This window comes from Strigops habroptila, chromosome Z (genome assembly GCF_004027225.2).
Source record: "Strigops habroptila isolate Jane chromosome Z, bStrHab1.2.pri, whole genome shotgun sequence".
Classification (NCBI taxonomy): Eukaryota; Metazoa; Chordata; class Aves; order Psittaciformes; family Psittacidae; genus Strigops; species Strigops habroptila.
This window is the reverse complement of record NC_044302.2, coordinates 20,398,072-20,422,747: the sequence shown is the minus strand read 5'-3', so window position 1 is coordinate 20,422,747 and position 24,676 is coordinate 20,398,072. Positions and strand designations below refer to the sequence as shown.

General features: G+C 46.9%; 1 protein-coding gene and 1 long non-coding RNA gene across 5 annotated transcripts in view; both read right to left on the bottom strand.

Moving 5' to 3' along the window:
- Positions 1-24,636, bottom strand: part of CFDP1 (craniofacial development protein 1) — a 66,776-nt gene extending 42,140 nt beyond the window's left edge. For 2 of the 4 annotated variants that reach the window (XM_030470621.1, XM_030470622.1), the window contains exons 1-5: positions 24,377-24,636; positions 24,200-24,305; positions 23,357-23,573; positions 21,456-21,556; positions 4,435-4,539 (exon numbers count right to left, since the gene is read on the bottom strand). In XM_030470621.1, coding sequence (XP_030326481.1) covers positions 4,435-4,539; positions 21,456-21,556; positions 23,357-23,573; positions 24,200-24,305; positions 24,377-24,431 — 584 coding nt within the window. In that variant the 5' untranslated portion in view covers positions 24,432-24,636. The remainder of the gene's footprint in view (positions 1-4,434; positions 4,540-21,455; positions 21,557-23,356; positions 23,574-24,199; positions 24,306-24,376) is intronic. The other 2 variants (XM_030470623.1, XM_030470624.1) reach the window with 1 other exon arrangement.
- LOC115601095 lies at positions 8,086-13,555 on the bottom strand. Its single transcript, XR_003989230.1, has 3 exons — positions 12,915-13,555; positions 8,218-8,220; positions 8,086-8,097 (listed from the first exon to the last, which is right to left on the bottom strand). It is a non-coding gene; the product is annotated as an uncharacterized LOC115601095 (long non-coding RNA).
- Positions 24,637-24,676: the final 40 nt, after the last annotated feature.

Here is a 24,676-nt window from a genome sequence, read left to right as displayed (position 1 = left end):
GGAGTAGCCAGGCTGGAGGGGAAGGTTAGCTTAGAATTTACAGTCATGGGTCTGGATGCTGCAAACAGGCTCCAGGTTCTCCCACCATCCGTATCCTCCCACAACGACTGCCACCATTCCTCCTCTTGCACATTGAAGGTGGGAGAGAAGCCATGAACAGACATCTTCCTAATGCTCTACTCCAACAATAGCATGCAGCAGAGTAAATGACTTCTCAAAGCAAAGGCCTGAAGCTTTTCATACCATTTAATGGTCAGTCCATATGAATTGCTCTATAGCAGACTAGGGGAGGAAAGCATCCACAGTGGACAGGCCAGAGTTTGTCTTGCTTGCTTTGTTCAGGGCCAGTATGTGTCTCTGGTCAGAGCTTTCTTGCAGTGCCTCTTCCTGCCGGGTCTTTCACCCAGGTCCAAACCCTTGCAGACCAAACTCAGGCCGGGGGTTGGCAAGCACTGCACCTCCTGAATGCTGTGGGAGCGGTGCCTGCTTGCTTCAAAGGCAAATCTTACCCTGTGTTTATACCAGCCTACAAGGCATGAAAAGTCCTAGGAGGTCACACGTACACCACTGTAATTTCAGGCAGGATCAAACAGAAAAGCAAAAGGAGGGCTGAGTGAGCAAGTACACATTTAATTACAAATGGGTTTGATAATAAGCAGAGGCAAGAACAAAGCAAGTGAAAAACCTCCCTTTTTCTTCCTGGCTCCTGTTCAGGCCATGTAGAAACAGCTGCCTAGAGGAGAATCTCAAATAAGATCCACCAACTACATTTTTATTTCATTTTCAGAACTGCTACAGCAGAACTGTTTCCTATGCCGTGCTTTGACACACATCAGGGACCGACAGGCAACCAGCCACCACTTGCGATGCAGGGCTTGGGTCTTTGCAACTATTTCTCAGGCTGGAGCTCAACCCCCTCGCTGTGTCTCAAGTCACACATGCACAAGTACACGCACAGAGTCATTCTGCTCTAAGCTGCGTGGAGGATTGCATTTGCTTTAACATCCTCTGAATATGAAATGGTGGTTGCAAAATAGGATTACTAGCGCAGAGGATGATGGACCCAGCTTGCAGGTCCCGCATGGTCCATGGAGAGGGTATAAAGCAGCTCTTGGAACTCCAGGGATGCCCACAGAGCTGATTGAACACTCTATCGTGTCATGCACTTACAGCCAGAAGCTACTCTTGCTGCCCCCAAAAGGCGCTGGAGCAACGTAAAAGCAGGAAACAAGCCCTAAAACAGAGAGGCAAGAAGGCTTAGAGGGATGAGTGGAGGGCTTCTTTTGAATGCCAGAAGCCTTCCACCTATTTTTTTGTGACAGCAAAATTAGAAGGGGTCAGTGGATCCCCTCATCACACCCAATACCCTTGACAGCATCAGCAACAGCCTAACACAACCCAAGAGCATGCCAGAAACACAAATGGAACGCAGCATAAGCCTCAAACCCCTCCAACAAACTGATGCCCACTGCTGACAAACCGCTGCCTAGTTGGGTGTCATGGGGGGACACAACAGGAATAATGGGAAGGCTGGGAAACTATTGCATCCCTGGGAACCAAGGGCTCCTGATCTTTCTAGCGAAGCCTGCTGAGAGAAATGGGTGGGTTGTTTTGTACTCCTGGCTTTAATTACAGCCAAGTGTTTAAGTTATTCTCCTCCAACCACCCCCGTGTCCCTCACAAGCACAAATCTAGCTTTTTATAGCACATCCGATATGGATGTTAAACACATTCAGGAAATGCACTCTCTGCCCCAAACATCCCTTCCCCTGGACCAGTTGTGCTGCAAGGGTTTCTAATGTGGAGATGTGGAGCTGGATGTTTGGTTTGTGATGGCCATTTTCCTGGATTACTTCTGTCTGTTTAGAGAAGGGAAATTCAATAAATGCAGGGTAGGCTGGCTGCATCCAGAAATAATGCAAGCTGCCTGCAAGGTGAAGAAAGAAAAGCCAGATGGAGAGGCCACTCTAAGCTGCTTGAATGCCCTGCACACAGGGCAAGGCTTTCCTCTTTTCTCTTTTTCTTTTTTAAATAGCTGACAACGCTCCTAGGGGCTGACAATGGCTCACAGCACAGTGGGTGTCCACAGGCACATCTAGGATCTCGAATCACAGGTTTTTCACTGCCTTCTGTTGATAGTGCCCCAGACTGAGGCTTCCCCTGTAACGAACAAGGGAGAAATGCACCTTCTCCCCCAAAACTGTTATTTTAAGGGGCACCAGCAAAGAGCCATTAGGCTACAGCAAGTTCCGTCAGTCCCCTGGTGCTGCTCGTGCTTGTCACTGAAGTTTGTGGCTGTTTGCTCCACAGGGGCAGGGCTTGGACAATAGCTGACTCCAAGTCTACAACCTGACCCTTGTAATTTTCGTAACACAAGGGACTTGCTTATGGCTTCAAGAAACACTGCAAGCCTGCTAGTAGTTTTCTCACTTGAAAATACCCTGGCTGACTTCCCAGCTGGAAACATCCTCCTAAGCCCAAACGCAAGCATATTTGCTGGCAGTCTCAGGAATCAGTCTTGGATACTATCCCAAGGTAGAAAACTCCATGGACCACTCTCACACCAGAGGGCATACACTGGCCAGTCTGCCCCAGATGGTCTCCTGCTGAACCCTCAAGAGCACTGGGCTGTTCCACATGTTGATCAAAATGCCACTGCTATAGTATCACTGCACAAACCCAGGACACTCTGCAGCAGGTTAGGAGATGGAATTCACATGGGGCTGCATTGCATCAGGGTTTGCTGCTCTGAAAGAAGGTGAGACAAACAAGCTCAGGGTGTTTTCCCCCTCCCCTCCCTGCGACCAGGCCACCTCATGTTCTGGTCAAGCAACTGTCAGTAGCACATCACACATGAGCAAACTGAATGACAACATAATTGAGCTGCAACCAAAATAATCACACTGGAGGAAAGTTAGAGTCCTTGAACTCGATATTTCTTACATTGATTTTTATTCCATTTTTTCCATATTTGATGTGGATTCTTCACTTCAAATACCTGTAGCATTAACTCAAACTGGGCTCTGGCTATTTCTCCTGAGCAACCAGAGCTCCAGCACAAGCAGCCATGCACCCTAGTAATGGTGGTGCAGCAGTAGTGGTGCAGGCCCACTGGCCACCCACCTCCTCCTCTAAGCCAGTAAGATACAGAGGAAACCTGGATCTCAGAGAGCAGTAAGGTGAGCAGCCCATGGGGCTTTCCCAGTGGGCTACTAAACCTTCCTGGACTCAGAGCAGCAGGGCATTTGCTGGGGGAACTGGAAGGCAGGTTTGAAGGGATGGGACCACCACAAGTGTGCACAGCAAGGAAGTGCCCCAGCTTCAGCTGCCACCCAAACCACCTTTGTGCCCACCCGGACTGAAAAAGAGTGCCAGTCCAAGTCAAGACAAGTTTTCCAGCACAAAACCCCGTAACACAACACTCAGGTTACAATTAATGAGCTCTGCAGGGCCAAACTCTTGTGCAGCATGAACAACAGCAAGATGGATATGCTCATCTATGCATTCATTCATCTCTGGGAACAGCAGCTGTCAAGTCACACTCACACTTACTATGTTTTCAGTGCCCTGATCTAACTAGAAGCGATGCAACACTTAGCTGGAAAAATGAGTGACAATCCAGCTGCAGCAACTGAGTAACAGCCTATCTCGGGGAAAGACAGCCTGAATGCACTCTGGAGAATTGCTCTTCAGCAGATGGAAAGGACAATGTATTTATTTGATGGGTGTTGTTTTTATGTGACCAAATCATATGCAGCTTATGTCTTTTAAATAAAAATGTAAATGACTGACTTAAAAATCACTGTTGGAACACAGAAGCATCTACTCTATTCCCAAGAAGCAGGTGATCTCCCAAGCTCATCAAGAACTACAGAGAGGCATGTCAGATGCTCAGGCGACTCTTTGTATCTTTGACAAGCATTATAATAATCTCAGAATTAGGTGTTAGAGCTTGAACAAAATGACAAATCCACATTGAAATGATATTAGAGAATATCAAAGAAGCATCTCACATTCAAATGCTTCCCAAAGTTTATAAGAAGCCACAGCCCAGCCTGTCATGGCTTTTTATGGTCCCAAGAAGCACCCATCAAAGGAACTGCAGGCGATCCCAAGCATGTTCCTTGGCTACCTGAAGTTTCATCAGGCTGCTCGAGACATTCAAAATAGTATTTCCTTACTAGAAAGAATGATTTATGACGATTGAGAAATTCAAGCCTGAACCTACAAAGTGAGTCATGGGGACTCATCAGTTGATTCCTCCACTTCCCTTCCCCCCCCCCCATCACACCTTCCAGGCCTAGTCTTGCTCCCACTGAAATCCTACAGAAAACAATTACCCATTAGCTTAAATACCACACAGCCTTTACTGCAAGCTGAGTGCTGTCTTGCTCACTAAGGGTCCACATCTGGGCAGAGAAACCGCATACTCACCCAGAGACTGTTGGGAGGGAAGCTGGAGCTGCTGACTGCCATTTCTCTTGATGCTTCAGAAAAGCTTTAGCTTCTTTTGAGGTTGAGTCCACTTCTTTAGTCACTCTGTTGGAGGAAAAGCAGACAAACCAGAGGATAAGGAAGACCTGTACTTACAACAGCAAAAACAAAGATCCAAGGAAACACAGAAAAGAGGTGCAGAAGTCCCCACACCACCTACACAGACATCACCTCCATCAGTTTCAGGCTGAAGTACAGGCATCTTGTCAAGATTTCATGCCAGTGACAAACCCTCTATATTCATGGCAGAAAAAAAGGAAAAGAGTAGCTAATTAGAGCTGGGGGAGGAAGGGATTTTTTTTTCTCCAAACAAACAGGAGTGTTTGTTCATTCAAGCAGGCCTGCCTCAGTAGCAGCTACTAAATGCTCTGCTCAGGTCACTGGGGGCAATTCCAGGCTCTTAATTGGACTCTTGATTTCCTCATTTGTGGGTCAGTGAGGCAGCTCTTATGTCACAGCTGTTCTGCCACCCACATCTCACAGACTTGGCAACATCTGCATCCCAAACCAGAGCACAGAAACTGGCTGCAGGCATGGGGAATGGGAGGAAAAGTTCTGACAAGGCAGAACACAGAAATTTGCTCTGATTTTCTACTTAAATTTTGTTCGAGGCCCTGAGGGTGCAAAATACTGAACTTTAAAAAATACAGCATCCACAGCAGGGTATGAATTACAAACATGAGAACAAATCTCTAGAAAACACACTCAGTAATTAATTGTTAGAAAACCCCGGCTACTTTAGCCCCTCATTTACAATCACCTGCATCCAGTGACACACTTTCCACACTCTCAGGAGTTCTTAAGGAGGTTGCCCTGGTTTGCCAAGCTAGTAATTTTGCTCCCTTGTTCCTTGATCCTTGTTAGTCACACGATCTGCCCTGGTTACAAGTCAGGCTAATCACTGCTTGCTTCCTACTCACCAGCCTGACACTGCAGCTTCCATGCAGGACATGGATAAACCCAAGGAGCTGCAGACCCAGCTGGGTTACTGCTGGGTTGAGCTTCAAGGAGGGAAGCACTGTGGAGTTGTTTGCTAAGCCTGGAGGCACTGACGGCCTGAAATCCCACTTGCCCACAACTAGTGCACCCATGTCCCTGTCCTGGAAGCATCTGAAGAAGCTGTTAGGGAAGGGAAACCGTTCCTCCTCTGCAGACTGCAGATTCGGTCGAAAAGGCATGTTCAGAAATAAGAATAAATTCTTGGGCTGTACACCTCCTTCTCTGCCTTGTCCTGCCAGTGCAGATTAACTCCATTTCCCCCCTGCACTGTCACATGCCTTTCAAACCATCAGCAGTCACAGCCAGAGAGACAAATCCATGCTATGAGTATTTAGAAGTGGGTGCTGATCAGATTGGGAAGAGGTAGGAAATGGGGAAAAACAGTGTGGGAAGAAACAAAAGCCTTGCTACAGCATTGTCACAATTTAGGACATCCCAAACACACCATCATAGAATCCCAGACTGGTTTGGGTTGGAAAGGACCTTAAGATCATCCAGTTTCAACCCCCTGCCATGGGCAGGGACACCTTCCACTAGAGCAGGTTGCTCCAAGCCCCTGTGTCCAACCTGGCCTTGAACACTGCCAGGGATGGGGCAGCCACAGCTTCTCTGGGCAACCTGTGCCAGCGCCTCAGCGCCCTCACAGGGAAGAACTTCTTTCTTATAGCTAACCTGAACTTCCCCTGTTTCAGTTTAAAGCCATTCCCCCTTTTCTTAACGCTACAGTCCCTGATGAAGAGTCCCTCTCTGGCATCCTTGTAGGCCCCCTTCAGATACTGGAAGGCTGCTCTGAGGTCCCCACGCAGCTTCTCTTCTCCAGGCTGAACAGCCCCAACTTTCTCAGCCTGTCTTCATACAGGAGGCGCTTAAGCCCCCTTATCATCCTCATGGCCTCCTCTGGACTTGCTCCAACAGCTCCATGTTCTTCTTATGTTGGGACACAAGAACTGCACAGACTACTCAGCAACAGCAGTCACGCACCAAAGGTTACTGTACATCCAAGTTTCCTTCAACAGAATAAACTTGGTGTCTTTGTGCTGCAATCAGCCAGAACGCCCCACAATGCTCCTCCAGCCACAGGCGCCAGGTTCAGATGAATACAGTCACACAGTCTATTTAATGTCAAACACAGCAGGTAAAGAGCCGGTGCCATGCCCTGCCCAGCTGCGGAGCAGCACCGTTTCTCATGCACTCTGCAGTGTTGGTTTCTGGCATGGGCCCCCCTCTTCCCGTCATCCCCTGCACTCTTGTGCCACCAGAGGCATGCAAAGAGCACACGAGCAGCCATGAGAAACATCAGGCAGATTCTGAGCATGCAGGAATTCAAGAGGCGCAGCATAGTAACCACATGCCTGGAAAAAACCCTTTACACTGGCCTTGATACAGCCACAGGATCTGCTCCTAGGTTAGATCCCAGCCAAACCCTGTATGATTCTGGGACCTGAAGAGCATAGGACCAAGACGAAAGGTTGGGAAAGGATGCAGAATTCAGGGAAAGCACACCTTGCCACTAACTCTGCTTGTTGTGCTAAGAGGTAACAGCCCAGCTCAGCTCCCACAAGCCTACAAGAATAGGGAAATTAAATAGCTTAAAAGGGTCTGGACAGGCACAATCCCTGGAGCGTTCAAGGCCAGGTTGGATGGGTCTTGGAGCAACCCGGTCTAGTGGAAGGTGTCCCTGCCCGTGGCAGGGGGTTGGAACTGGATGAGCTTTAAGGTCCCTTCCAACCCAAACCAGTCTGGGATTCTATGAATGGGAAGCAAGCCTTAAAAGCTTGTGGCACAGCTTGAATCCTAACTTCATGAGTACTTTCAGCCTCCTTCCCAACCCAGAGACAAAACTGACTGATGTCTGTCCTGCCAGTTGAGGTAAAAGAAGACACCAAGCTAAGATGCATATGAAAAATGGCTCCAGGGATTTGCCAGCCCGTAGTCTGACAGAATTAGCATGCTGCTGCTTGGACCAGCACAGCTCTTGGAGCAGGAAGATGAAGGGCTCTTGGAGCCCTTCAATGACAGACACTTTAGCTTTGATACTTGTGTCCTCCACCACCTCAAGGTACCCGCAGCAATGGCTGGGCACAGTATGTAACTCCCTTTTTTGCTCCCTTTGGCCTGCCAGCAGCTGCTTTAGCATGTATTTTTGAAGTTGTCCACTGTAGAAACTCAGCTGCAAAGCTGTAGGCAACCTGTTCCAGCAGGACTGGCCAGCTGGGGACGGAGGAATGCACCAGAAATGTAATTAAAAGTGACCTTTCAAGGCAATTCCACCACAAGACCCACTGATTTCCTCATAAACTGAAACAAAAGCAGCTCTGAGGCTGGGCTGATGCCAGCAGCGACTCCTGAACCACTCCACAGGAGTGACAAGAATATTAAAGGGCTTTACAAGGTATTAATTCAGGTTATGTACATTTCAACCTTTTCCAGATACCAGGCCAAGAAGAAAAAAAAATAAATCCTCTGATCCGCATTATTATGGGAGACAATAACTCGCCATGTAGAAACCAAAACACTTCTTGTTCTTCATGGGGAGAAATGAGAGCCATTAATCCAGCTGGAAGAAATCACAGTCATTACTAAGGAAAATTACAAGACCTTTCACTTTTAAATACTTGATAAATAACTATTTGCCTGACTGTTTACTGGGATGCTATTCACACATTGTAATCCAGGAATAAACATGAAAATAAGTATATTGTCAGGAACAAAACAAGTAGCTACTGTCTTGCCTGCTTGCAGACCCTGTAATTCACACACAAAACCACTTGCTCTCATCACTTTCCCATAAAGATTTCATTATATTGCTATGCTATTAAATTGCATAATAAGACTTTCAAAACATAGAACAGTTATTAATTTTTTTGGACTGTGCTGGAGCCTGGTACACTGACAATGCTACTGTAGAAGGTGCTGTGCAACTGTAAAATAGAAAGGTCTTCCATATATAAAGTTATTATAAGGAAAACATGCAAGAAACTAGATCACTAAGTCTCTCTGATACTTACGGGTGTCCTCCTAACTTAGGACACTTCAACTCTGAACCAAGCTCAAAGTGGTACCCAAGCACTTCAGCACACTCAAACCCACCCATCCTGCTGTTTTGGTCCCCAGCTATGGTTACATTACTTCCAACTTCCACTGAAGAACTTGTCACCCTTCCCTTCACCTTTTCCAACTGAAATGCTGTGACCTACATGCATGGAAAAGGCCCCAGTCACGAAGGCTGGGCACCAAACCAGATAAAGACAACCCATAGGCTGTTCCAGGGGTCATTCTGCAGAGCACACACAGTACTGAACTGTAGCATCCTAACTTAAGAAGTGTTGGATCTGCCCTCAGCAGTCTGCCTAGCCACCTAAGCAGCTACAAGGAAGGAGAAATACAGGCTAAAATGAGCACCCTGTTCACACAGCTCCAGCTAATCTGCAAACAGAGGTTAAACCCAATTTTTCATGCTTTGGTTCAGTGGCAGAGCAAGTCTGATACACAAGCCTGTCTCCTGTGTTCTGGTCATACAATGGGTGCAGAGTTACCAGGTGTGAGGGGAGTCCCAATCCAACACATCATACCACTCCTGCTCCCGTGGGCACACACAGCCCCAATGCCCCAGGACTCACCCCACGGCCTTGATCAGGTGCCTCTGCTCTAGCACAGCTGAACCCAGTCCTGTCTGCAAGAAACAGAGCTAGCATAAGGGATGCCAAGGGTGCAGTGTCAGGAAAGCACCCGGCTCAGCAGCGAGGTGCCCTGCAAACCCTTGAAGAAGTGAATCAGCAGAGAGGGGAAAAGGAGGCAGGGTCTCCAAGGCAGGACAGGGAGAGCTGGGGAAGACAAACAGCCACATCATGAAGGCTTGCAGGCTTCTGTCCACAGACTGCTGTGTAATAGCAACCTTGTGCATCCCAAACGCCTAAATCTCTCCAACTTACCTCCACGTGGCTCAACACAACTGCTTTCTCCTTCTCAAAATGCCTGGTGCACATCAAGCCGAGGTAGCACATGTTAGTATTGGGGTATAAGGGGACTTGTAGCTGAGAAGATAGTTAAGATCCCTAATTGCAGTGGCACAAAGGTACCATCTCTCCTGACCTCCATGCTGAGAAACAGAGAGCGAGAGTGGAAGCTCTGGAAAATGCCAGCTCTTTACCACTCATACTCAGGACACACAGTCCCCACTTGGGAAACCTTCCTCAGTTTAGACCTGACACAATTATAAGACTTTCCACATGATCTTAATGTTGTTAGCTCTGGGGAATCACAGACCAAGGTGGGGGAAATTAGGTTAATTATCTTTTTTTTTCCCCAATATTCCCCACCTGTGCCTAGCCTCATTAAGTAGTCCTGCAGCCTTCTGGAATGATCACTTGAGGAGCAAGCAATACTCATTTACAGCGGTTGGTAAAAAACCCTAATCTCTTCTGAGCCAAGAGGAATATTTTGCCTGAATGTTTTTTTGGTGGACTCCTGTGCTTGAGCTGCCATGTCCTGGATACCTTCTACAGACAGATCATAGAATCCCAGACTGGTTTGGGTTGGAAGGGACCTTAAAAGCTCATCCAGTTCCAACCCCCTGCCTCGGGCAGGGACACCTTCTACTAGAGTAGGTTGCTCCAAGCGCCGTCCAACCCGGCCTTGAACACTTGCAGATGCACTGTTGAAAGGCAGGTGCTTTAGCCTCCAAGAGCCTGAAGCCACTGGAATTCACATGCTCAGCACCTTCCAGGAGAGAATTAAGCCCCTGCACAACTAAACCTCCAGGCTACACCTGCCTGCCCACTGGGTATGTATTTATTTTATGCTGGACTGCCTGGTGCAAAGCAAAGAGAGCTAAAATTAATAGGTCCCAGCACTTTTCTAATTTCAAAGTAAAAGATTTGTTTTCTCCCTTTCAGAAAAAAACCCAACATTCTCCAAAGCTTCAAACCAGGTGGGAGAAGCTGTTCCCTGGGAAACTGAGCTTATTCCCTGAAGCAACACTGGCAAGACCAGGCTGGAGTGACTGATAATTTTGTGGGCTGCCTATCAGCACAGAAGCTGCTGGCTGGTTTTTAAACAGAAACCAATCTGATCAGAGCTCTCCTGGCATCAGGCGAGGGCCACGCTGCTGCCTGGTGCTGCTCCTCACAGACTGTGTGTGCTCTGTCCAAGCAGCCAGCCCAGGCTGCACCTCAGACCAACTCATCTAAGAACAGAGATGAATGGTATTTTAACATCAATAATGCAGAAAAAGTACTTCTTGACATCCACATCCTGACCTCATAAGCCTTGAAGGAAACAACCACTTTTCCATCATCCCCTGTATGACAGACTCTGTGACAGATGTAAAGAAAACAGATGGACAGTGCTGCCATCTGAGATGCTGACCAAGCTGTCAGGCCGCTTTTGGGCTTCTGCTTTGCTGCTTCTGCAACCAGCTCTCTAAGTCCAAGGGGAAGTAGCACTGCAGTTACTGAGCTCCCAATGGGCCTTGAAATAGGTAGAGCACAACAAACACAGCTTTTTAGAGTAGCTGACCCATGGCCAGGGCACAAGGCTTCACCTCCCTGTTGACTGGAGGTTATCCACCCCAGTTTTACATCTCTCCAAGCACTTGGTCTCTGCTTGCTTCTCTGGATAACTATTCAGCCAGCCCCATCACACTGCCTCAAAATCCAGCCATGCGTTTAGCCTTTGAGGCATCCCATAATTTTTATTTGTACCTCCCAAAAGAATTAACTTCAAATTATAGAACACACCATGAGTTAAGCAATCCAGGTGAACAGATATAGCTGCTGTATGTGTGAGCGTGACAGTGTTCTGACCCTGTTAACTACGACTTGCGAGTACACCAAAAGCAAGATAGATCCCTGCAACTCCACAACTCCTAAAAAGCAGTGCAATGTACACATAATGCATCTCTTCTCTTGCTGAAGGAAGAAGTATCATAGAGTCAGAGGTTCAAAATTCACTTACAGCTATGAATACTGGACACAAAGGTTACACAGATCACAAGAGGAGCCAACACACACTACAAAGCAGAAACATCCCCTTGGGGAAAAGGCCAGACTAAGCTTGGCTTGGTTTATAAGGTGTTAATGAGATAGTAAGGCAGCAAACAGCTTTGCCTTCCCTTCAGGCTAACACAGAAATCCTCTTGCTTCAGAATCTCTTAGTTAACAGGAACAAAAAAAAAAATCCATCTTGCAAACTGCATTTACCATCCCGGGAAACCTGAGGCCCAAGGGCAGCAAAGCAGCTCTGCCAGCATCTCACCAGACATCAAAAGCCCTTTCTGAGCCTGGAGCTGTCAGGAAGGACACAGCACTTGGAAGCAAGGGAAACAGGGCAAGCAGCAAAACGCTGGGACTGGATCTGAGGCCCCTGCGATACAGTCATGAACAGAGAGACAAAAGATCCTCTTAGTAACAGCAAAAGAGCCCCTGAGACACCTGAATAGGTCCTAAGCACCTTCTGTATCCAGATTTTTAGAAGTCATGGAATTGTCCAAGAGCCATGTACAGAAACATCTCCTCCCTCACCTACTGGGGAAGGGTGGGATTTTTACTTACATATTTCTACACTAACTACACACCATGCAGGCAGAAAGCGCTTGGAAGAACCTGAAGATGGGAGAACACAGTTGGTAATCCAGTTCCCAATGCTGATGCAGCCCCCAGATACCACAGGTTTGAAAGACCTATAAATGCACAAGTTAATCTGCAGGTTGAGCCATCACTTTGGAGATGCTTTGCAACCCCTCCTACCTCTGGGGATCCCAGCTGAGCGTTCTTTTTCATCATACTGATGAGCAACAAAAATGTGCAAATGAAAACAGCACACATCAGTTATTTCCTTAAAAGCATCAAGCAGTATTAGAAGCGTACAACGACTTTCAGGTGGACATTGCTCCATCACTTTGGGGTTTTCAAAAGCATGGTAAAATAAAGGAAGACAACAGGAGTCAGCACGTTGGTGAAAGCCGGATAACGCACTGGGCAAAGCTGGCACTACTGTGTAACACTTTGCAAGTCACAGCTTCTCTGTGCTTCAGTTCCCCCATCTAAGCAGAAGCCTCATCTGTACAGCTACTAATCAAGATCCTGAATAGAAGCTGTTCATTAGACCATTCCCCTTCTCAAAGCACATGAAGCAAACAGTAACATGATTTACTCTAGGAGCAAATGCTCTGGCTCACAGTTCTGGCTAGGTTTGTCACTCTGTTTATGAAGTTTTCATTTCTGCAGCTGCCTCTGAGAAAGGCAAATGCCTTGTGGGTAAACCAGCAGACAACATCGCTCCTGCTCACACTTAATGACTTCATCCCTGAGCCGCTGCTGTGCCAATCAGCATTGTACAGCATTAGAATTCCCCAAGGAAATCTGAAGCATCAAGGAATGGATGCACACAGAGGAAAGGTTATCAAAACATGCCCCCAAGACTTAAGCATCTTTTGAAAGGTAACATATTCACCTACTGGCTTCCAAAAAAAGCCAAAACCAACCATAAAAAAAAAATAAATCAATAGCTGTTTTCTAATAGTTGGTTTTAAATTGGAAAAAGCCAATATAAGCTGTGGATAACTGAGGCATGCTCTGACCTCCAAGAGTAACAATAGTTTAAGGACAGGAACAGGCTGATGCCATCACTCCATTATGCCAAAATCAGCATTTTGCTGCTTGTTTGTAGAAAAGCAACCAGTTGCTCTTTAGACTGCCACCTCTAAACTGCTGTCACAGTGATATTCCATGCAATGCTGGGGGGGTTGATTTGTCTTACGGTCCCAAGGCATCATCCCCAGGCTCCTAATGCTCAGATTAAATTTCTGGAAAAATCTTAAAAGCCAAGGTTTTTGCACTGTGAGAGCCTCATTGAGGTATGTCACTGGAAAGTGGCCAGAATCCATTTCTCTAGAACCCCTTAGCCAAGGAGGGCTAAGGGTAAAACCTTATGAACATCTAGTGCCACAGGCCACCAACATGAAACAAAAGTCCTCAAACAGGCTGGGCTTTGGAGTGGCTTTTCAAGAGGCTACTGAAATTCATTTGCCTTTTCCTAACATTTCCTTGCTACTGTAGCAAAAGCCATTGCACAAGCACACCAAAATAAGAGCTGTTTCTTCCTCTGCCTCTATTAGTTCAGTTAATTGTCCTCCATATCTAAGCTGCAACACCCATCTACTTCATCTAGTGGAAGCTGTGTATCAGTTGCTACCCACCTAGAAAAAAGGCAGGGCTTTGCAAACATAAGGTTTTGGAACACAGATCCTGGTAATGCTCACTTTCCTAATCACTCATACATGAGCAATACAGGAAAGGCTTTTGCAAAAAAAACAAAAACCAAAAAAACAACCCCACATATGGAACACCTCACACACAGGTCAGCCTTGATCTGACATGTGCCACACTACCTAAAACCTTAGTGAGAGATGCACACCCAAACTACTGATCTTCCTCCTGATCTTAAAAGCAACTGTCCTTCACTCAGCATTGCACAAAACCCCATGAGCACAAAACAAATGACCAAGATTCACAGCCAGCAAGAAGTGTAAGCATGCTGCCAACCCCTTCCTATTATTCATCTGCTGAGTTTCCTGGAAAGCATCACAAAGTAAAGAGAGTTAATGGTATTACATGTTCTCAGTGCTAATTAGCCCAACACATCTGACTGAGCCATGCTGAGACCAGAGAGCAAGAACACAGATGGACAATTACACATTTCTAAAATTGCTCTCTGTGCCAGGTCTAAATGCCGAGACTTGTGGGAGTAAATTCCCTGCTCTTTTTACCCCTTTCCCCTTGAAATACATTAACGCCATCAGCCTCTCCCCACTCCTGCTTGATGCTTGCCAGGAAGAAGCAGAAGCTGCAGCTTCTGTCTTTTCAAGACCGCTACCTTAACTGTCTTGAAACCAAAGCAATAAAATCGGTATTAAGTCTCCCAAACTCCTTGGCTTACACCCCATTTATTTCCCAACTTTGTCACATTTGGTTGGTCTCAGCTGTCACACAAGGAGCGGAGAAGATATCACAGCCACTGGGAAGGAAATCAGAGGCTGAACAAGTACTTTGGAAAGCTTATGCTGTTCTCAGATGTCTGATCTACTTTTCCTGCTGACATTTCCACCTACTCTCTCCTAAAAAGGCTTGGGATCCAAGGGGTTGAAGCTCAGAAGAGGACAGCAGATCTGGGGTGAGAAACAGTGCGCAGTCTAGAACATAGGTGCCTTTTCAACAAGCACACAGATGAGCTAAGATTAAAAAAAGAAAACCAGTATTTCAGTAATGAGAGGCAGCATCAAGGAATCCCCAAGAAGCGGCACTGTACAACTGCAGAACACTGAATCATAACCCCAGCACTGTCGCATACAGGTAAGCACTTCTTGCCCTGAGGGAGTAGATCAGCCCTTAACCAGCTCTGCACAGCTCTCCAGAGTAGCTCACCAAGGTGAAGAGTCCAGCAGCCTAGCTAACACCACAGGCTGCGCTCAGACCTCACCACCCCGCTCAACCAGGCCTAAGCTAAAGGACACGTTGACCTTGACGACTTCGTGGGACACCAAAAACCCCAAACTTTGGCCATGGCCTGTAGCCCTGCCCACGCAATTCCCATCGTCAATGTCATTTCTGTACAAAGCATGTCTGTAATACTGAGTGAGAAAGGGCCTTTATTAGCACAGGAAAGCCTCCTGACGAGAACCTGCCCCCAGCCACGTCACTTGACCTTTGCTTCTCCTGCTCAAAAAATCATGAATTTCACCACCAAAACACACCAATCCAACTTAAGGTCCTTAAGTTCCAACTTCAGAACAATCTCCTCTGAATAATCTTTTTTTCTTGATTCCCTGAGGTAGGCTGAAAACCTGTGCAGCGGCAACACAGAATGAGTAAGGAGTTTGTGGTTTTGTTGTTTTATTTTTCCCCAGGCACATCCTAGATGTTAACCATTTACAAACAGTAACGAATGAAAATCAGAGTCTCTTTCACCCCACACTTCAACTGTGGCAGATGAAATATAAACTTACATCACTAGGGCTTTTACTGACTCAGGTTGATAACTATTTGGTTATTAATCAGATACTTCATATATCTCTTTAAAAGCTTTGTATTTTGCCTTTATGATGCAACAGCTGCACTATGAACCATTACCTTCCCTAACCTAGAACACAAACTGCCTCTCAGCTCTGCTCAGCACCCGTAGCCAACACAACTTGTTTCCTCACAGAATGGTGGACACACAAATAGAAGCAGTCATACTGCAGTAGACCAGAGGCTATCGCAGGTCACAAATCCAGTCTCCTACAAGAGTCGGCAGCAGAGAGCCCTTACCCAGAGATGGAGTTCATATCTCACGTAGAACAGCCCAGACAAACTTATCTGACATGAGCTTGCAGAGTTCCTTTTACGAAACTGTATGAACATTAATTATATCCAGCAGCGAGTCACACACTCAGCATGATGCTGCTTATTGTCCAGTATGTTTGGCACTGGCCCTTCCAGTTTGATTAGATGCATGCTATGCACAAGTTCAGCTTGAACCCCTGGGTATCCTGAGCCATGGTATCCAGGAGCCCTGATGAGTCAGTGGCTGTCAGCAACTCCAGCATGCCTCAGTTTTCATATTCCTGAAGGGGGAATAACAACACTTCTTTAAAAAGTGCTTTGAGATACATGGAAAGAAAGTTCTGTAGGAAAGCTAAGGATTTTCCCTCTTTTTATCTGTAAAGCCTTCAAGAACTTCAAAAACATCAGAGGGCTTTCTGCTCCCTTATATATACCCCTGCACTAAATGCCTCATTAAAACTCACCTAAAAGCAATCTAAAAAAACCCAAACAATATCTGCGGAATTGGGTCATCATCTGTCCCTTGGAGCAAGATCAAAAAAACCCCACCCTAAGTCAGGTGATTTTCATGGCTGTGAATTCAAGCCAAGAGCTCTCTCAGCAAGTGCACGGTGCCGGGCTTGCTGCCCCACCAAACACAGGCATTCCAGCACCAATTTCCAAAGCAACAGTAAGCTTTAATCAGGTAAACACTGAAGGATACTTTCAGAAGCAGCCTGAATTAATCAGGAAACAGGCATTTAAGAAGCAGATAAAGATTATGGAGCTCAACCTGAAAAGATGAGCTTCAGTCAAACTCAGCAAAATCCCACACACCTGTTCAGCCTTCAAATATGAAAGTAACACATTATGCAAGGTCCCACAGTAAACCCTCAGTTCCCTGCCTGTACATGCTTCAGGGTCAGGGCTCTGCTCTGGCAGTTTCTGACTTTGCAGTAAGAATGATGCCTTCAGCATGCTTGAAAGTTCTCGCCCTAGATGTCGCAAGAAGCCCATAATTGCTCACATCACAGGAACACCTGACAGACATGTGAGTGCTGAAAGAAACAGGTTCCGAGTGTGCAAACACAGTGAAGAAGCTCAAGAAGAAAACTCAAGGGTTAATGCAAAATCTGATCTGCAAGCCCTCCAGGGTCAGGAGCAATTGCCTCTGAGAAGTCAGCTATTTATCACCTATCTACAGTAGTAAGGTCTGAGCAGGAAGGGACCACAGTGCAGAGGCTTGAAGCCATTGCCTGACTTGCAGGGAGTCTTTCTGGATCCCAGACTGGTGCTCCTGGAGAAGACAGCCTTGTAGGAAAGCAAAGGGAGCTGTGACAGGAACGCCTTGGCAGATGTCAGGAAAAGAGCAGGGTTCTCCTCAGTTACAGATGGAGAGTGGAGCCCTGCTATGGGTTTGCTTTGGCTTGGCTGCTTTATTCAGGCACACAGGGAAGTGGCCAAGGGTCACTGAAGCAGCACAAGCCAGTTTTGCCAGCACAACACAACACTCACATTACAGCATGGCAATTCAGCAGTACCAGGACAACATTCCCAGCAGCAGAATAACCCGAGTGTGTAAAGCTCTCGATTTAAACTTCACGAACAAAGAATGTATGCAAGAAATAGGAAGCTTCTAGGTTTGAATCCTTTACTTGGAATTTGCAAAGTAAGAACAAAGCAAGGTGTCACACACAGGCTTCCCATTCCTGAATTAGCACCCAAGCCACTCACCATTCCTCCTCTCAATTTTGTTTTGCTTCCTACAAGCCAAATGAAGGTGCACAGAAGATGTTCAAAACCAAAACTTACTCTTCGTTTCAAACCTACTACTTTCGAAACTAAAACCTCACTTTGCTATTCTGTTGCAAGCTGTTACACTGCCTGCAATGAACACCAGGGGGCTGGGCCAGCTCCATTTATAAGAGCCATGCTCTGCTGCAGTCCTTGATGGACACAAAGTTGACTTTCTTTGAAGGAGCACAGTAAGAACCATTTTGCTACACTAAGCACAACAGCAGTTTAAAGAAAGCCAAGGGCCAAAGCAGTTTGGAGTGCCACAGAGAAAGCAAGCCTCATCATACAGCAATTACATTTCGCAATAGATAAACCCTGGCACCAGGGATGCAATTCCCTATTAATGCAACCACACGTCCTGCATTGTGAGGCAAGTTCATAAACCAGAGGCTTCAAAGGAGCTTCAATCTCCTCTTTCAGGGAGAAATTACTTGAACTTCCATTTAGATACTGAACTACCTTCGCAAATTGCTCCCACTGCCCACAATTACAGCCATTTGGGTGACAGTCACCTGCTGCTCCTAATCTGTTTAACACCAGGGAGGAATGAAAAGCAGACAGAAAAGTCACAACTGGAAAACACAGTTAAAACTGTTTCTAGTTCCAGGATTCAAAAGCTTTGGTTTTACAAGCTAATACTAAATCATGTATTCTCTAAAATTAAAAGCCGCTAAATTTGATTCTTTATTTGGTGATTGGTAATTTGTAATACTCTAAACCTAAAGATCAGCATTAGCAACTGATACAAGCACAGACTAATCAAAATGGACATTAAGTGCAACAATTACCCATAGGCGAGCTGACTGCTTAAAGAGGAAGGTCTTTCACTGTTCTAGTATAGCCCTGCAGTTGGAGATATCTTTCAAAAGACTTTTACTACTCCAATCATGCAAGAGATTATACCATCTTCTTACAGGAGAAAATAAATTGTTCTGCAACATGAGATCGGGGCTAAATGGTCTTCTGTTAAGAGCTTCAGTGAGCAGACTGTCAAAATTTGTGCTCTATCAGTGCTTAAATACTGATCTAAATTCTTCTCAAGCTTTCAAAAGAGCAACATTCAAAAGTAGGCTCAAACCATTTAGAAAGGAACGCAACAGAGGCAGCTCTCTCATTTCCCTTCTTTTGGTCCAGAAACACACACAACTGCACATGCACAACTACCATGTGTTGGCCTTTATAAACTACAACATGCCAGCTGCTTCCCCAGGCAAGGAAGTCAGCCTGTGGTATTCAGAGCATTTGCAGACTTTAGGGTAGTGCAAAGACAACCTCCTGCTATTCTAAAGGGAAAGCAGCCCTCTGGCCCTGACCTACTGCCATTACCAGAAAGTAGCAGTTGCTGTAAGCAGTGGTAACTCCTTGTATTCTACCCACAGCTAACAGTGTAATGCATCTAGAGATGTGAAATGTAGCAAATAACACAAAAGCTTCAGCTTTGAATATCACAAAAATCATGGGGGCAAAAAACACTGAGGGATTTTTCTGTTGTCAAAGGAAGGAGCACATTGTAACTCTGGCACCAGCAGAAAACAGCCCTCAGAGCTCGCTGCAGCGTCTGTTGCCAGCTCTGTAACCTGTTGATACAACAGCTGCTGTAAACAATACCCACATCAGCCTTGGTGGTTTTTGCAGGATTACAGTCTTCTGTCATCCTTTTTTTTTCTCCAGATTTTGTCTATTTGATCAAAAATTAGAAGAAACTTGTATCAATTCCTTTTGCAGTGCCCAAGAGAAACAGCACTGAGCAGTACAAAGGACACTAGAAAAGCAACCGGTGCAGAAAAATATGCCTTTAGCTAACTTAGCTACAGCTATAAAGAAACCTACAGATAAGATACTGATGTCAAAAGCACAAACTCAGCAGCTTCGGAGCCCTGGGTATGTTCTGTTCACAAGGCAAGCCACTTTTTGAAGGACAGAGGAAGTTTCCCTAACCACTCCAACTAACATTACTGATAAAAGCAAGAGCATCACCGGCAAAGTGAATCTGTAACCACCATGCAAGATCTAGAATGCCAGAATCAGACCAACCTCTGAGTAATTCTAGGCTTAAATCATAATTATCTGTGGCTTCTTTCCCTAGAGACAGGTAAACAAGAAGGTTCAAGGCAGATGTTTTTGCTAGTTCCCTGCTTTAAAGGGTCCTATACTTCACAAAAAATTGCACAAAAAAGTAATTCCTTTCCACAAGTGGAAGACTCCTGTTCTGAATGAAGCCGACAAGGAGAGCGTCCCTGTAAATCACCCCCCTCCTTTAAGTCATACATGTCTATGCTCATGTTAGGACGTGACACTCACCTACAACACACAGATGGACATGTCCAGGCTTTAAATAAGATTGCATGCTGATTTCCTGCAACCCCAAAGCACCAGGAATGCAGTTCTGCTGTACGCCATCTGATGATACATCAGAACACAACATGGCTTTTGTAAGTTGGCCCTGTGATCCTACAGCTTTGGCTGTTCTCACCCAGCAGAACATTGTGTTTGAACCAGGAAAAAACCCAGGAAAATCAGAGACAAGCAAGCTGGCAGCTGAGGGGGGGAAAGTCCATTAGGAGAAAAATTTTGCTACAGAATTTCTGTAATTCTGCTACAGATTTTTATATGTCCACAGGAAAGACTGTGCCTTGCCTCTGATGAAAGGGTACGGTGGATCCTCTCTCTCAGAAAAGCTGCAGTGGCACAGTTCTTTGCCATTTCATCAGTGAATGAAGGGTATTCCCACAGCCTGGATTGTGCAGGGAAACAGGGAAGTCGCTACTATGGCTCTCCTCAGATTTTTCAAACAGCTCAGGCAGCAGTACTGACATGAACAGAAACGGCAGCGGAAGTTCTGCTCTCTGCTTCCTCCTCCGGATTAAAACCTGGGATTATCGCTGGGAACTGCTGCCCTCTGCTGTCACACACAGAGGCGAAATTCCCATCTGACAAACCAGGCTTACAGTTACCTATCGAAAAAACAAAACAGAACAAAACACCGTGGTAATAACCACAAGGTCATAACGCATTCAGATTTTAAGTGGGTTCACCCAGGCCTCTCAGATCTGGTCTTACACATTTAAAAAATGCCTGCCCCTTTTTGCAGTGCATCCACAGAGGCATCTTGCAGGCTAAACTCAACCTAAAGGATGACTTTCCTGCACCCATCACCTTTGTTGCAGCCGTTTCAGAGGTAAAAGCCCTCAGCTGTTAGTCCATTGAGCAAAACATCTCTTACTGTCTGAAGATCTTTGCAGTGGATTGTGAATATCACCAGAGAAAGTGCCAGCAAATATCCTGCCCCCAACACAGGACTTGGACTAGACTGAAGGAATAAAACATTACTGTCACCCATGTGGGGCTCTACACAGTTTCTCTCCTTGTCTCAACCCTCCCAGTCGGCGGAGCCACTGGGAAGCTTTGCCAACCATTTTAAACGCTATTCAGATGAGAAAGTCAAAGTGAATTTCCAGGAGTATTTTGAAGTTGAGCAAAGACTGAGGTCTGCAAATCACAGACTGATTTGGGTTGGAAGGGACCTTAAAGCTCATCCAGTTCCAACCCCCTGCCATGGGCAGGGACACCTTCCACTAGAGCTGGTTGCTCCAAGCCCCGTCCAGCCTGGCCTTGAACACTGCCAGGGATGGGGCAGCCACAGCTCCTCCGGGCAACCTGTGCCAGGATGCTTTGCAGCCCTCTGGTAGGAGTATCCGGACCTGGTTTTCCTTGAGGTCTGTATGTGCTCAAGATAAAAAATTATCTTAAAGGGAAAAGGAGAAGATACACCATGCTTCACAGCACATATCCAGGCTGCCCACAGAAAAGCAGTACCCAGTTTGTGCTGAGCCTGCAGTGGATGTGTCACATCTGCCAACTTACCTGACCTCCTCACCAGCAAAATCAAACATTTTGGTGATTGTCACTTTTCCTGACTCTTTTGGTTTCTCCTGAAGCTTGTTCCCGCTCTTCTCTCCTTCAGCCTACAAAATACATGAAGGAGAAAGAAAAACAATGAATTTGTGGAGCCAAGCCAAATTATGATCCAAGGGGCCGAGGACCCAACACAGACCTCAGGTCCCACTGCAATTTAGGCTGGCTGGTCAAAGCAAGTCACCCACAGACAAGCAAAAGGAAACAAACACCCCTGCCACCAAAAGGAAATTCCCCACTTTGGTTCCAGACTCTCACTGGAGCTCAAGGATCAAAACAGACCCAAAATGAGATGTGAAATTGTAATTAAATGTAGGAATGAGCAAGAATACACTGCTGTGGTTCAGAAAGCAAGCAAAAGCCTGAAGACTCAGTTCTCCCAAACTAACTATGTGGATTGCACCCAGATACATTTATTTTTACTCAAGAATATAGAAGAACACAAGGCTGATCTTCATAGACAACCTTGAAGATAATAAGCTACTTGTCAATGCCTCTTTCAGAGGAAAACATCTTTATTAAGCAGTCTGGCAACAACACTTCTTAATTTACTCAGTCACAACTACAGCTTTTAACAGCATTTATAAAAAACCTCACACCCTACAAATAATTGAAACAAACTCCAAAATTCTTGCTCTAAATCAACCACGTACCACTGAGATCTTCAAGCAGATAACTGAAGTCCAAATTAAGAAGTTAACAAAGAGAACAGAGCAACTGCATCTTTCCATAAATTATTCTAGGCCATGGAGGAACCTTCACAGACCACTCACATTTTAGGTTTTTGCCTGCAGAATTGCTCAGACAACTTTTACTCTCTCCTCCTCTCAAATTCTACCTGTAGTCATCCCATCTCTTCAGCCAGTAACAAGTGAGGTGGAGAGAAGCAGGAGGGTTCAGACGAAAAGACTCTTCTAAAAGTTGCAAGCAAAGATTACATGACTACACTTGTTCTGCAACCCTCCAACAGTTGGAGAAAGAAGCTTCACACAGTGAGGAGCTGTACTTGCCAAGTGCCACTGATTCAGAGTCCAGACTTTTCTTAGAAAATACTTTTTTTGTCTGACCACTCAAAAAGGGGTAAAAACAAGACACTTTGAAGAAAAGAGGGTGAGTTTTAGTACCTTCTTCCCTTCTACCACCTTCAGTGTGAACGGCTTTACAAGGCAAATACATGCATGTGGTTTTATTAAGAACCAAATCCTTTTAAATACCCAATTACACACACAATTCTTCCTACAGAAAACCTCTGCAGACAGGGAGCAAGAGCACTTTAACGGGGCTTATAAAGGAAACTAGAGAAAGCTCGATTCATTCTTGCAACCAGCGCCCATCCCAACACACAGCATCTTCCAGCCCCCCTCACTATACAAGGATGAAGAGCAAAGCACAGAGATGTCAGCATGAGTCTCTTCAGTTTCCCCACCCACACACACATACAGAGCCCCCCTTTTTTGTTTTATTTGGAGCATCAGGAAAGGCACAAGCCTCAGGGGAGAGCTGTGCCACCAGCACAGCTCAGACTAAAGCTCACTGTGCCTCTCCTACATCACAAGGAGAATCCAGGACCGGAAGAAGAAGCCAGCAGGGCTCTGTGGGCTCTCCGAGATGCTGACAAGCAGCTCCAGAAGCAGCACTGTCAGATCATACACCTCCCCAGCCAGAAGGAAACCAGCACCTTACAGTCTGCCCCACGATGAGGCTCCAGGTTTACACAGCAGATGGGGCAGGGCTAAGCCCAGCCTCCCCCAGCTTTGACTGACACTTGGTACCAGGTATAGCCAACGCTGCCTGCTCTAAAGCTTCAGCCCTTCCCATCCGCCCTGGCTGAAAGCCCAGGGGCCCGTTACCTTCTCAGCCTGAGTGGCAGCCGCTGCTTTGGGTTTCTGTCCCACATCGCTGAGGAAACTGGCCCAAAGAGCATCCTCTTTCTTTTTTATTTCTTCTTCCTTTTTTTTTTCCACCTGCTCTACATTATCCACTTCCTCCTCCTCCTCTTCATTCCGCTGAGCCTTTTCTTCCTCTTTCTCATCTGGTTCTAGCAAGAGACCTCCTTTCTTCCTCTTCCTAAGAGTAGGTGCCAAAAAAAATTATAAATATATATACTGAGGTGCTGCAACACTATTGCAGAGCTGAACAGTGAGGCAACACGGCATTTATATTTACACTGAGACAGTCTAGCCGGGGCAGTTCCCCTCATCTTGGGGGTGAAGCTGCTTAATTAGAAGACAATGCTGTTCAGAAAACACCACAGGGCTGAAGGAGACCGTCCCCCTGAAGCGGACTGGCACATGTGTGTGTGTACCTGTAAAGGTACAATGGGCTCTGGGATACTGCAGAAGGAGATACATGATACATGACAAGATACAAGATACATGAGAAGGAGAACCTGAGCTGGACAGGAACCAGCCTCAAACAAACTACACACACGGGAGGTTTCTCCCACCGAACGTACTCTGCGCTTAAAAACTCTTATCAGAAGGAAACTAACGGGCTCCTGCACGGGATTTCAGGCACGATCTCCTTTAAGCCTGAGGATCCAGGCGCTGACCCGCCACGACGAAGCGCGTTCCTCGTCCCGCAGCCCCTCACCACAGCGCCCGCCGGGACGAGCACCGGCGAAGGCGGCTCCCGGCCGGGCCAAAGCGACCTCTCCTACCCGGGACACGGCGCCCGCGCGGAACCGGCCGTACCTGCTGGCGGGGCGGCGGGGAGTCCTCCTGCCGCGGGCGGGCCGCGGGCTGTCCGCCGGCTCCTCCCGCACCAGCTCGCTCACGTCGTCCTCGCTGTACTCCGCACCTGCAAGCACAGCCGGTGAGCACCGGGACCGGCATGACAGGGATCAACGGGACCGGGGCCGCGCCGCTCACCTGAGGGCACGTAGTCCTCGTCCTCGGCCGAGGAGTACTCCTCCGACCCCGACATGGTGCCGGCCGCAGCCCCGCCGCCCCACGCCCGCCGCCGGCGGCTCCTCCTTGCGCGCGCCGCGCCGCTGCCCAGAGCGTCGTCGCCGCCGCTCGCGCGCGCCCCCTAGCGGTCCGGCCGCCGCCTGGGCCTCCTCGGCGGAGCCCGGGCACGGGGAGCAGCGACGAGAAAACTCCCAGCGGGCTAGAGCGCCGCGAGCCACGGCAGCCGAGCGGGGCGCCCAGAGTGCTTTGCGACCGATAGCT